Consider the following 15,000-nt stretch of genomic DNA (forward strand, 5'->3'; position numbering starts at 1 on the left):
GCCTACTCACGTGTCAGATTCATCGTGATTATTCTGATATGCTGTCTTTTAAACAGTTTGTGTTTTTGTCGTCGGAACACCTTTAGCTTCAGAATGCACTCATTCATATCTGTATGAGGACACATCAGCCAATGACAGGCTATTCTCGGGAGAGTGGGAGGAGCCACGCTGACGTCAACAGAATAGAGAAACTAAAGTAATACTCTCATGCAATATGAACATAGTTTTCCATATTCATCATTTCCATTTTATGTTTTTTATCTATGTATATTATAATATACTCTTTAAGGGAAAAGTAAAACTATGACATTTGTAAGAAAAATAAAGATTTTTATTCACAAAGAAAGAAATAAGATGTATAATATTTTGAACAAATAAATATGTTCTTACATGATAAGACGTCTTTAAGCACAAGTTAAATTCCCATACACTATAAATGTTTCATAGAGCTATATATATATATATATATATATATATATATATATATATATATATATATATATATATATGTATAGCCATAACATAGAAAATATTGTGACTACATGTAAATAAATGTACAAATATGACAAGTATTTGAGTAGACCACACAGTTACGAGGCGTGTGGCGTTCTCTCTAACCATTTAACCCTTTTAGGCAAAGACAAGGTATTTCTTTGCGTAACCAAAAGAAGAGAGTGTCAAGTAAAGAATCGCCTCTCTGACAATATCCATTGCCACTCAACCATGAAAGGGTGAGGCAAAATATATCATTATGTAAACGAAAGGGATAACTGTCTGGCCAACACGAGATAATGCATTGCCTTGGGGAACGCGTCGACGCTGGAAAAGCCTCGGAACTCCGACAGAAAACTCATTTGTGGAAGAACATCACAACCGTAGACACTTGGCCAACTCTCCGTTTTGTTGTTCTTATAGCAAGTGAACCGGTGAAAAACAAGTTCTGGCGTAACTGTTAAGCAAATGTTCTGATAAACTTTTTGTCTTTGTGATCCTGCTGTCCGTGAATCAATTATCAAACAGATTCTAATGTAACAGTGATATGTTGCGATGCATATATAATAGTGGACAAAATGATGCATGATTGAAGGATTTAATATCACAATTATAGTATTATCTGATTGATCACTGATTTACGCGTGGGAAGAAGGACAAGTTAGAAAAACTCGTCTATTCCTCGGCGTCTGCATGTTTGGGTTCTTCTATTTCCTTGCTCGAGACACTGTCATACGAATTTGAACCCCCCACTAGCTTCCAAACTCGCAAGTCAGTATTGAATACATTAGTGAACTTAACCAAATAAACTTAAACAGCGTATTGCTGACAAAAAATGGCTCTGATATTATACGGCATTATACTCACACATATGAAATGCTTAAGTATCTACGTGGGTGAATTTTTTTTTAAACAAAATAAAGGAAAATATTAATGAAATAAGGAAGCTACATTTTGAGAAGTGGGAACATATTCATTTAATTTGGGACTGACAAAGAGTATCCTTACATCTACATATCCTACGTGATTTATACAATATATTAGATAAACTCACATCCTTATACATATGCAGTTAGCCATATTCATGTTAGTTACAATGTAGACATGTTCATGTTCCACAGTTTTTTATACTTATTACAAAACCGTGATCACACCATGCCAAATATATTCATGATAAATCTTTACTTTCTTGCTGCCATATGTAATTATCATGTATCAAGTGTGTTGTCTATGAGAAGATTTGGCACATTGTTGCAGCTACTGTGCGCTGTTGCCAAGTCGATTTGTACCTGAACTCTATGGATATTGAAATGTGACCCGCTAGGCACAACTGCAGCTATTATGCGGCGATACCAACTGGGGTTTTAATAGATGTGGCACTACCGCAGCTACTGTGCGACTCTGCCAAGTCGACTCTCACTTAAACATTGCGCAAAACTACTATACTTCCCCATAATTTCTGTAAAAAGTATGTCAATTTATTTTATTATATTATTTATTATATTTATATATTTATATATTTATATATTTATATATTTATATATTTATATATTTATATATATGTATATATTATATATATATATATTATATATTATATTTATATATTATATATTTATATATTTATATATTATAATTTATTATATGTCAATTTATTTTAACAAAGTGTGCAACTCCATTAAACACTTTACTGATATACCTTTACGTATGGAAAACTTTTTGGTGGAATGTACTTCTCCGTTTCTTAAATTTCTCGAGTGGATGAGGGAAGGAGTCGCCGTCGCCACATAATGAAGCGGTGGGGGTAAACCAGCTTCGGCTGACGAGCCTTAGCCTAAGCGTAAACTGAAACGCAGGCAATACAGGATAGAACTGCTGAATTGAAGTACAAAGTGAACTTCTAGTTGTATTACCTCAGTATTTTAAGTAAGAGAGAAGCTCAAACTGTACTTTAGTTCAACAGCAGGAAGTCTGCCTTTGTTCTGTGCTGCGTCGCCTGTGCCACCTGCGTCACCTGTATCTCCTGTGTCGCCTGTGTCGCCTGTGTCACCTGTGTCGCCTGTGTCACCTGTGTCGCCTGTGTCACCTGTGTCGCCTGTGTCGTCTGTGTCGCCTGTGTCGACTGTGTCACCTGTGTCGCCTGTGTCGCCTGTGTCACCTGTGTCGCCTGTGTCGTCTGTGTCGCCTGTGTCGCCTGTGTCACCTGTGTCGCCTGAGTCGCCTGTGTCGCCTGTGTCACCTGTGTCACCTGTGTCGCCTGTGTCACCTGTGTCACCTGTGTCGCCTGTGTTGCCTGAGCCGCCTGTGTCACCTGTGTCACCTGTGTCGTCTGTGTAGCCTGTGTCGCCTGTGTCACCTGTGTCGCCTGAGTCGCCTGTGTCGCCTGTGTCACCTGTGTTGCCTGTGTCGCCTGTGTCTCACTTTGCGTTTAGGCTTACAGTGAAAGTGGTGTGTCTTGCTACATTGCCTCTGACCCAAGCGGTGTGGCGGGATAAGGGATGACTCTTCGCCCACGAGCTACGTAAGGTCAACGAATGGGATTTTGTATGGGTGTGGGAAAGATATAGAAGAGGCGAGGTCTTGACCTGATCAATCCCATTATAACGTTTACTTATCTTTTTTTTTTTATCTTTTTATATGCATGCGTGCATTAAAACAATTTCACATTTCGTTCATGCTAATGATGTTGACAGCATCACTGCAGTTTCATATTTCTGTCTTGTATCAAAATCATACCCTAACATTCAACTTTATATGCTAAAAACTCAGTGGTGATCCACTACTAAGAACCGGGTAAAAAGCCTACACCAGAAGGCTTGTAGCTGCGGCAAATGCCGTCACCTTTGCCCTATGTGCTTGGGATGTTAGGGCAGATAACAATCACTATTGGAATCAGAGAAGTGTGGAACTCGAACCCACAACTAACCGAATACGACATCACCACGTCTCCGACTACGTCACCAGCGTACCTTTCACTGCTTAGAATGTTTACATATACATATATATATATATATATATATATATATATATATATATATATATATATATATGTGTGTGTGTGTGTGTATACATACATATATATGCATATATATACACACACATATATATATATATGTATAAATATACATATATATATATATATGTATGACCCACCTCTCCCTGTCCTTCCACTGATTAATCACATCAGCTTTAGGTAAGAATAGAGGGCGGAAACCTCTTTTGCTATCTTTCCGTACCTATGACATATCACTATTATCATGATGATAAAAATAATAGTTTTGCAAAGTCTTCAGATTTTATGAAAAAATCCAAGAAACAGTTATATTAACCTACCGTTCAAGAAGAAATTTGTTATACTAAACAGTGTACTCAGCTATCGTTTATGGTTAAACTTTGCAAGAAATGTGTAATGTCGTTAGGTTCTTTGATATTACGAGCAGTAAGAGGAAAACGTTGGAATACCCAGTGCCAGTTAGGATCTCATCTTGAACACACGATTAAATTAGAAACCTGGTGGTTTTAGTAATGCCATAATTGGATCATTCTCACTGATTTTAATTTCATTAATATACTTCCCTTTAAAGGTGACCAACCACACACCCAAACACAGAAGTAGAAGTATTCTAACCTGGTCCAAACGAGGCGCAACAGCTATACAACAACATATATCTAAAGAAGGAAGGTCAGGGTTCAGACATGTCCTTTACATGGAAAAGGGAAACGCACGAGTGACGAATATCATAACACTCTTGTGGTTTACAAGAAGGAAGAAGCTAGGATGATCCTTGTACTTATTTGATAAAAAAAAAAAACGAGGAGGAATTTGCAGGGCGACACAAAGAAACATTCCTATTAGTTAGCAATTCCGGGTGACACACAAAACTACAAAGTTAGACGTCCATAAACCCAATGAAAAGAGGAGTGCTCACGGTAACAGGCCAATTTATTGCCTCAACAGTGACCACCTCCACTGCCATTCAGAATCACAAGAAAATCATATGGCAACGCCAGAAAGAGATTGTTCGCTAATGGCGGCAGTGTAATCAAATGGCATTGTAATAGTTCTTGCTGCGATGTCCCTTTTGTTAGTTCCCACACATCACCACTCTTTTTCTCTCTCTTTCTTTCTCCCTGTCTCTCTATTTACACACACACACACACACACACACACATATATATATATATATATATATATATATATATATATATATATATATATATATATATATATACCCATATATACATATATACATATATCTTCTACGCTTACGCTGCAATGGAATAGCAGGCGTTGTAACGTTAGTGCATTTATTAACTGACTTTATATCCCAAAAATGTTTAGCGAAACCTTGCTATTTTATGTAGCTAGCAAGTGACTGGTATTTTGTTTTTCAACTGTACAATCTCAAGATAAATGTTGTAATTTCTTCCTTCGAACAATTGCAGTCACCTGAACATCTTTTAAGCTCTTCTGTTCTGGAAAGTCGTACAATTGTTATCATTTTTTTTTTTTTTTTTTTTTTGAGTAATGGTATTTCATTCAGCAGTATTACCTCTTTGGTCTGAATGGACTCATAACTATGTCAATCAAAATCGTCTAGCCCGGGGTGCTTATGATTCTTTTCTAACTATGGTATCATCAGGTCATCGTATATGACTTCCTCGGTATTACCTGGATTGATCATCTATTCCTTTTCTTTTTGTAGACTATCATCATATTTTCGCATAGTTGGACTTTTTAATCATAACCTGTTTAATCTAACTTAGTACTTAAGACCTAAACCATTTTGTATCAAACCAGGTGATTGGAAAAGAATCTTCATACCAATAACGACAAAAATCTGTTAGACGACACATTCCGTTTCAATTGCTTGGGTTGATTTCTCGTGTCAAAAAGGCTACCGTTTCAGTTGTCTTGCTATTGTAATTATATATATGACATAATTCTTGGGAAGACATCACCAGAACTTCTATTTCCGGAAACTTTGTCCCCAGATTGAGAGATTTAGTCTCATTCGAAAAGAAAACCTTTTCTTTCTTTTTTAACCCAATCTTGCAATCCTTTACTTTTAAAGGCATTTCCTTAATGGATATAGTAAAGTGTACAATGACACATTGCAAATTAAATATCTTAACAATTTCATACTGGTCACATCGAGGAAAGAATATTCAGTGTTCGTTTTTTGATAATTTTATAATATATCGACCTAAAGATTAAAACATCCATTATTCTCTTCTCAATATTCGTGAGATATTCAACATAGGGGATTTAGCCCAATTTAGCGATGTTTCAGCGTTGAGTTTTGCATCACTAGATACTAGTTCTCGTAGCTAACACGATTGTCTACATCCTTCTTTCTCGCTCTCTCCTGGTCTCCCAAGTAACCAGCAACGCCCGATGATGCTGTTTGCACATTTTGGCAGACGATTTGATTCAATTGAAAGAGTTGGAGTTTTCTCTATTTTCTTAAGCACGAGGTTGGCCTTCCTTGAAATTGAACAAATCTGTCTCGTTTTAGCCATAACAAATGATGAAGGGTGCGTCTTCAAAACACCCCCATTCGCATCTACTCCATTGGTGTCGCCCTACTTTATACATTTTATTCTGGCCTGCACCAGACGTTTCGTTGGGCTCAAAGAGTGGGAATATATGTCGGAATTCTACGGAATTTTCTTCTTATTTCAATTACCAAATTACACAAAAACTCTACGGGGGTCGTCCCCATGTTTCAATATTCAAACCAATTTCGATTAGCCTTAATAATTATAATCAACCTAGCCTTTCGATTAACTTACCCTGCGTTCCACCTCTCGAACACATTCATCCTTCTATTATAACCCCACCCCCAGGTGGCAAGACGCGGGACAAAACTATCGGTCCCACCACCTGCACTCAGCCGACGCCACCAGAATGAAGGCCTTCATCCCTTTCACACCAGGTAGTCCTTTTCCCATGAGCGAAGGAATTATGACCTGTCTTGATTGCGCCCACCCAAACCGGTTGGCACTTAGCCTCTTTTCCAGGGTGCCGCAATACTATTCTGCTCTTTTCTGGGGTATCCGCTCCGTACCTGAGGGCTTATGTCCTCTCTGGTATGACCCTTTCCGCGCGGGATGGCATTTTTCCTCCGATTCTGGCCTCCATCAAAGCTGTTTCATTTATGTCCCCCTATCAATAGTGAAAGGCTTTTGTCTTATAAAAGCTAGCCCCTTCCGTACCACATAGTGATTTTTCTCTCTTTTTATATTCATTCTTTCTTTTTCTTTTTCTTGCTTGCTTGTTTTTTATTTCTTGTTTTCTTTCTTTCTTTTTCTCTTATTTTCTTTTTTTCTTTATTTATTTCCTTCTTGATTTCTTTCTTGCTTTCTTCCAGACTTTTTTTTGGGGGGGGGGGTTCTTTTCCTTTCTTTCTTTGTTTATCTCCTTTTTCTTGATTTTCTTTTATTTCCTTCATCATTCTGACAGCTGCCAAGCTATCTTACTCATTACCGTGGCACTCCCTCGTCAGAAAGGGTTTTTAGAACACGGTTATTCGCCTGAACCACATAGATCTGTAGAACCATGGACCACAAAGAAAGACTCAGACAACAGCAACAACAACACACTCAACCTTTTCGTTACGGCAGAACCTTCATTGATAGACGATTCCCTTTGGTTTGGTGGGCAGAGCCGTAACAAATGGGTTAGATATTAATGGCAACATACTTAATATCTCTAACATTATGTCTAATAATATTCTATGTAAACCTTAGACTGTACAGTATAAGTTTTACTCCTAACTGACAAAGTTGTCTTTGGTAAGAAAATATACCACTTTGGTATTAAAATACATAATCATTTCTCCCCTATTGCCATATAGCTCAAGAATACATTGTACATAACAACAGTCCAAAGGGTTTAAATATTGTACATTTGAGGAGGTAAGTTCCTCAACACTTTCTGGTGTGGCTTCTTGGCATCTGGTAACAAAGACGTTGACAATTTATAGTAGGATTTCGCAGCGAATGAACAAACTGAGTTTCTTGTTCTTCCCTGTTACCAAGGTTGGCGGAAAGCGTTTGTAATCTGATATGATTTAAGACCCTTTCACAACCAATACATGCTAGCAAAGTGTCCAAGAACCTACTTCCCCAACTGTGCATAACAGTCAGAAAAGGCAGAATTACAGTCACTACGACAAGTCATGTCGCTCCTTCTGAATTTTGGCTATGCAAATGCAAATTTACTTGCTGTTGCGATGAGGTGATTTCATTAAGTTGGATAACATTTCGCTATAACACAAGAGAATTAATGCCCAGCAGCGAACGTCATATTTGCACAGGATGATCCAAAAGGGATGACAAGACTTTCCATCATGACTGCACATTGTATTTAACAGTAAGAGAAGGCCAGTGCACGCGACCCACGACAGTCGGGAGAGGAGTTACTGACTCGTCCACAAAGCCATCAGAAGTTGGCTGCATTGTGTATGAACAGGTTCGACGTGAGAATGGTCCTTGGGATTAAGTAGAGTTGCACAGAAAACTTTCTCTGGGATTTTCTGTGAAACAGTTGGTCACAAGCGACAGTAGCATCTAAAAAAATATCAAGGTGTCTTGGGAAATATATTGGTATGCCTGCCTATTCAACATAGCACCCCATGGAATGCGAGTGATATGCCTTGTTTGGTATAGTATACGTTAGGTATGGAGGTAGGGATGTTTTCCATATGTCTTTGTGAGGAAAGATTTTTTCTGTGCGACTCTACACACAAACGATGAAAGATGACCCGATTTACGTTAGAACAGAAAACTATCTTAACAGTTTTGTGCGAAAAGAAAAAAGTATGACACAAGCAGCGGTATCATTTGTAAAAATAGTGACAAATACTGTATAGTAATTAGTATACGGATGTAGTTAACTTGTTAAGGAGAGCTGAGAAAGGGCTGTCTTCATTACTGTCAGCTACATCGCAGGAGGCAACAGACGTATTGTAATTGTTTGCGCAATTATCGGACCCCTGAACATAGTTTTCTGTCCACTGTACAGACACAGCAGAGCTGACTGTTATAGTGCGCACAGAAGTCATACAAGGCGAGGATACACTGCACAAAACAGTCACAGGTGATAAGAGCACATGGTGTAATGTAGTCAAAGAAATCACCTCTCTTGAAAAAAAAACATAACAGCACATTTCACTGTCATACAAGATGCGGAAAAGGCAAATACACCTTGTAATAAGTGTGCGTACGGTATGCATTTGGAACAGGCTGGACAATGATACATTGTACACACTAAGCCGTGTATTAGATTTGAAAAAAGAGAGACCAGAGTGTGCAACACGAGGAGCCCTCTTTGTAGAACACCGTCAAGAAGACGCGGAATGAAATAGTGGTGGGGCGAAAAAAGGCGACTTCTGGACTGGTTTGTAAATGTTAAAAAGAAAAGGGAAAAAAAGAAACCTGCGAGGAGAAGTTAACTCTTGAAGCTACTGATAATATATTTTCTTTTTTTGTAACACCTGAAGACTTGGTTCATCATAAGAGATACCTTTAGGTGCTACAGAATTAAAAAAAAATGAGTCCCGACAAACGCCACACTTTTTTTTCGGATAGAGGGGCCTCTTGGTGTTAGAGTGTGGTAAGAAGAAAAGGGGGAAGACTTTCCAGGGATTTGGAGGAAATAAGGTAATAGGGTATGGAAGGGAACAGATAAGGGTGAAAAATATGAATAAGGGTGAAGATTGCCTCCATGGAAAATTGTATCTAAGAATACACCTCTTGTCTTGAAAGGCGCAAGGACAATACAGTACTTTATGGTATCAAAGATGAGTTTCGTTTTATTTTATTTGTTTCATTGTTTGTTTGTCTGTCTCTATTTGTTTGTTTTGTTTGCTTTATTGTTTGTGTTTTTTTCCAGATCGAAATAGCTGATAAGTGAATGGGGCTCTTCTACTTGTCTGTTTATTTTTTTTTCCAGATCGAAATACCTAATAAGTGAACAGGGCTCTTCTATGGCAGGATTGGTTTGTAACCAATTTTTTTTTTTTTTTTTTTTTTTTTTTTAGCAGGATCGTCTGAGTATTGCTTCTCATTTTCAGCTCTAGAGTCTAAAGGAAATTTTAAAACGCGAAAGAACATGTTTCATGGTGGCTAACAATTCAACTGAATGAAACTGTTGTTGTTGTTGTTGTTGTTGTTGTTGTTGTTGTTGTTTACTACTTCCAGTAGATCCACTTAGTGTTGAATATTCGTGTAGTCCTAAAGTCAGCAGTATGATGTATGAAGAGATATGCGATGTAGACACGAAAGCTCTACCTATATTTCCATGCATAGCACAGCTAGCATAAGTAGAGTTCTTGAGTATACAACATAATCTGTATAAGTATTACAAATAAGGAGAGAAAAATATAGTTGTGTAAGTACTGCAACTATACAGCTTAGAAAACAACATGTCATACATACGTGTGTACTAGATTAGATAATAGAATGTCTCTAACTTTTGCCATTTTTTTAATGCAATAATCTCAAGGAGGGATATTGTCAGTGTTTAAGAATAAAAGTAAGATACGTGAAGTATATGTCCAGATTGTAGGAAGATGAGTGGGTACGTGTTACGATTAACATAGTAGAATATTTCTATTTATGTCCATGTTATAAGAGGGTATTTTGATCGGCATCTGGCTGTTAGAGTCAGCTTTTGTAACTAATATCCACGTAAAGAGAGTCAAGTTTAATTTGTGTCCAAATTGTAGAAGAATACTGTGTTGTGCGTCTCAAATATAAATAGGATATTGTGACTAATTTCAGGATTATTAGAGAAAGATATGACTGATGATCATTTATAGAAAGATATTGCAGCTTGTCTTTAATTTATAAAAGGAATGTGTCGACTTTGTAGGCTTGGACTGCGGGAGGATAATGTGACTGATGTTCACGTTATCATATTTTTTTATCATGTCCGAATCATATATGTATATTGTGAAACGTGCAATGTCCTGATTATGTAAAGTGATTGTGACTTGCGCCCAAGGTATAAGAAGATATTATGACTTGTGCCCTAATTAAACGAAAATATCGGAGGTTGTTGCCCAGATCACAGGAAGATTTTGAGATCATCTGAAAACACGCTCCCCTCTTTTTTTATTTATTTATATATATATATATACATATATATATATATTTTTTTTTTTTTTTTTTTTTTTTTTTTTTACTTGAGCTAGTCTGAGGAGTTCATTTAGTAAGGTATGGTAAGCTATAAGTGAAAGAAAACAACGGAAAACAAAGCATCAGTGAAATACAGTTGTGGCATATCCTTCACATGGGCACTTGTGGGGGAGAGAATTATGTAGACTGTATTCACGTGAAGAAGGGTGCTGTTCCTCATGGAAAATGTATTTCAAACGTTTTCACATAGTAATCTCACTATGGGATTTGCGTCACTCGTCATAGTGAAGACATATGACCGTAAGAAGTTACAAACGTGAGCTCAGTAGACCACTCACATGAAGATATGAACATGAATAAGACTTTTGGCGCAAATGTCTTGCAACGAAGTTTGAACTACAAAGTCAAAAGTGTGATGAAAGTAAACGGTAAATCACAGATCTTACAAGTGAAACGTTTGGTAGGGACATGATGACTTCAGATATGATATTTCTTGTGTGAATATTGAGTTTTCTGATGCAGGTATGGTGATCGCTGTACAAATATGATGGATACTATGTAACTATGGAGGTTACGATGTAGGCATCCAGACAAGTCACCAACGTGTGTCAGACTGGACGAGACGTCGGGGAGGATGGTGTGATATCGCAGTACAAGGTGACTTGATTAGCCCAGTTTGTCGCAGGTTCGCAATTTATGTGGACAAGTACACATAGTCTGTCCACCTATAAGCAGGTGAGGCTACCAAGTTTCATCAATTCTTCGATCCAGAACGTCTAAGGGCTACGTGACTATACTTCTTCCATTATCTGATGACCCATAGGATGTGGCCGGCAAAACCAGCAGCGTTGCCACGTCTAAACCATCTCCAAAGAAAACGGGGGAGATACCGTTTTCTTTATATTTGCATGTATGACCGGTATAATTAAAGAGAGTACAAGCGGCCCGAAGACCCGCACTCAGCTTCTCTATGTAATTACTACACCCACCCACTCCAACCCCACGGCAATTCCTAGGTCGGGAGCCGGGGCAACAACGTCGCCTGACCTGATATGCCACATCGTTTAACAAATCTCTTCGTTTCTTTACATGTATAACAATTAATCATATCACCTACCATTTAATGAAAAAATCAATATGAATTTAGAATATTCCGTGTTAACATACTCGGGATAGTGGACAACTTCCGGTATATGCTGAATATTTTGATTCAGTACGTGACAATACGGCAGACAACACCTTATGGGTCACGAAATAATGGAAATAGTATAGACTCCAAAGACGTTTCCAACAAACATGGGTAGGTTTTGTATAGTTAAGGTCTTTTGCTTTCTCTCAGACTAGCAACAAGTTCATAACCACATTACAACGTAGATGTAGTTAATGGTCTCGAAGAGCGCAGCCAGGATGTCAAAATCATCACTGCAACCACGTTACGATTTGACTGAGAAAATAGACTTGGGCAAGCATCACGAAATAAGATCCTGGTTGCCCTCTACGTTTCTTCGTGTTTGCTATGCGCCCACGACCCGTGTGGACCTGCCCCCAAGTATCAAACTTCAGACTGGGGTCAGAGACACCCATGACAGACGTGTTGCTACTAAAACCTGTCTTCTTTCAGCGCGGTGGCATATTTCACCAAGTGAGAAATTCGCTAGTGGACAGCGACATCAATCAGATCATTTTTATGGCTGTTGCGCATAGGACTGAACCTACCGCTCATATTTCACCAAGTTTACTGAATTTGTCTGGATAATGCCAGACCATTTTATACAACTGATTGAGAACGAAGTACGAAATAGAGCTTTTATCGATGTAAACTCTATTATTTTGTCCTTCGCCCGTCTCTAGGTTGAGTAAAGTAGTCTAGCATTATCATAACAAAAATCTGCAAAATATGTTAATGCGTGGAATGAGTTAATATGATCCCCAAGAACTTGATGTGGATATGAATAACTGAAGTGAATATGATCATCTGGGAATGCAATTATTTGCGTGCAGTGATCTCAGTATGAATACATAGAGATGTCTATATAATATGAGTATGAAATTTGTGATGTGAACATAGAAATCTTGACATGAACGTGGAAGTGTTGATCTAAACATGTGAGAGGAATGACGTAGGAGAAATGACATTATAAGGGTAAATATTAGGCAAGCATCATCAGACTTGAATCACCTCTCGCCTTTTTTTTTCTACATAACAAAATAAGTTTATCAGTTTCTTTTCAAAATAGTATTCTCCATACTTATTCTAGAAATATTTTAGCTATTTTTGGTAAAATATTTGAGTAATAACAGCACGTGTAATCCTTTATCGGATTTCTACATCTTACCTCCGAGGGACCATTCAAGAGGAAACCCGAAACCGACAATCTGTGTCGGAAAAATACACACTTGAATGGTGATTCTAAGACTCTTCCACTACCACAGACTTATTTCTTAGTAAATCTAATCTTGCCAAAAAAAATATTCTACAAATATTAGTCCCTGTTAAATTTCATAAATTTTCTAATAACAGCTTGAACTTCAGTATGACTTAACCAGAAGTGTACTGTGGAATGATAATCTAAGAGTTCTTTATTCTCAAAGAATCAAAGCATGATATGATGTCTTGGAATAGATTTTATGAATCTTATTTCCGGACATCAAGCCTTGAAGAACCTCTTTGTGCCCACGATAATTACAATAAAAAAAAAGAATAGGGATGGCTGATGGCATGACTGGATCAGAAGACCGAGGTCACCTAGCCCAAATTCATCGGAGGGCAATGCGTAGCTCTTTGAGGTGAACTTCGTCTTCGCCCTGTGCAGGGACCGTGCACCAGGAGACTCGGTTCGCATACTATACTACCCCGCTAGGCGTTTACGCTACTCCAAGTTAGGATAGCTCGCTCGAATCTTACAGTATACAGGGATTGAGTGTCGGAAGGCTGAGTTTACCCAGCTCATTTTCCTGGAGGACAATGTCTAGGTGCTTGTGTCATTCCAGGCCGGAGGCGGATTTATTCCATGGACTCAACGGAAACCGAATACCAGAAGATCGGGATCCCAAGCAGAACACAAAACGAAAGGCTTCCTCCTTGCTCTGAAGTGAGGTTTGTTTCCTCCTTGTATCGAAACGTAGTACTAGAAGATCAAGATCACCCAGCAGGTCCAGATACAACTGACCCCTTCTGGCTCTAGGATGAAAATCACCCTTATTCTATGCACGAACCGAGTACCAGAATATCGAGGTCGCTTCGCAGATCCTGAGACCACGGAGTTCCAACGGTCGTTGGGGCGGAGTTCATCTGCGCCCCGGAAGAAGCAATACCTATAGATCTGCGTCCCCTAGCATGATATTCTTGAAGAGATCCCTAGACGATTAAGTCGCTCGGGCTCCGAGGTAGAGTGTGCCCTGTGGAGAGACAGAGTATGCTGCAGCGTTTTCAGGATGCAAGGGAAGACGGGCCTCTGCGTAGAGATCATGTCCCAGCACTCCTCAATTAGCGTCTGTTGAGAAAATCAAGCAGGTTTAAAAATATGCGTCCGTTACAATTATTAGTTTTCTTTTCAAATTTTCATGTTGCTCAAAGATATAGGGAAACATGCATTCAGGCGCTTTAGTAAATAATCTGCTTTTATATGTACCACATACACATAAACAGTAACATATTATAAATGATGTTCGTCTATAGGTTTTGTCGGTTGTAATTATAGTTATTATGTTAGCTGGTGTTATCTGGTAGCTGTAACAAACGAAGATCATCCGGTTTGACGTGTAAATGGTTTGAGCAACACTATTAACATGCAGCTGTCTCTATGTAATTGTAGACAATTCTTGACTCGCAGGCACTTGCGTTGGTTCTCTAGTGTCCCAATTGGTGCAACATGCTTTTTGTATCGCTTATTGATTCACACACACTTAGCTGTTACCTTATAAAACCCTAACACAATTATGCATGTTCCAGTACATGCAAATATGGTTGTCTGATACAACCTCCTAACTGGATTGTACGAATATGATACATATAAGAGAAAAGATAACTGAGTCTTTATAAGGATGTACAGTATAAAATATAAGAGAACACAAATTGTTTTGCTAATCCATAGATTTGAAATTAAGTACTGAAAAAATGCAACCATGCTTACAAGCATCCAATGAGTTGCTTTGCTTAATGTATGGCAAACAAAATCCCAATTTCTGAGAGCACCACTTTTCACTCTTGTCCAGTAAGCTCACATTCCATTCATTCCTGCTCAATAAGCATCATTTTGTCAATAAGGATTACAAAGGATTACAAAAGCGGAACATGCCAACAGAAGATCTTTTGGTCCGTATCTAGGTCGGATGCGAAAAATTTTTTAATGATAAATAAATATA

At 38.2% G+C, this 15,000-nt stretch overlaps 1 protein-coding gene across 1 annotated transcript in view; it reads right to left on the reverse strand.

Annotated features, from left to right (window-relative positions):
* Positions 1–4,290: 4,290 nt before the first annotated feature.
* The window catches only part of LOC143027618 (uncharacterized), a gene marked incomplete at its 5' end in the record, with an annotated part of 19,892 nt that continues 9,182 nt past the window's right edge, over positions 4,291–15,000 (reverse strand). The window contains one exon of the mRNA XM_076188987.1: positions 4,291–14,129. Coding sequence (XP_076045102.1) covers positions 13,968–14,129 — 162 coding nt within the window. The remainder of the gene's footprint in view (positions 14,130–15,000) is intronic.

This window comes from Oratosquilla oratoria, chromosome 8, assembly GCF_046742065.1.
Source record: "Oratosquilla oratoria isolate Oo_2021 chromosome 8, ASM4674206v1, whole genome shotgun sequence".
Taxonomy (NCBI): Eukaryota; Metazoa; Arthropoda; class Malacostraca; order Stomatopoda; family Squillidae; genus Oratosquilla; species Oratosquilla oratoria.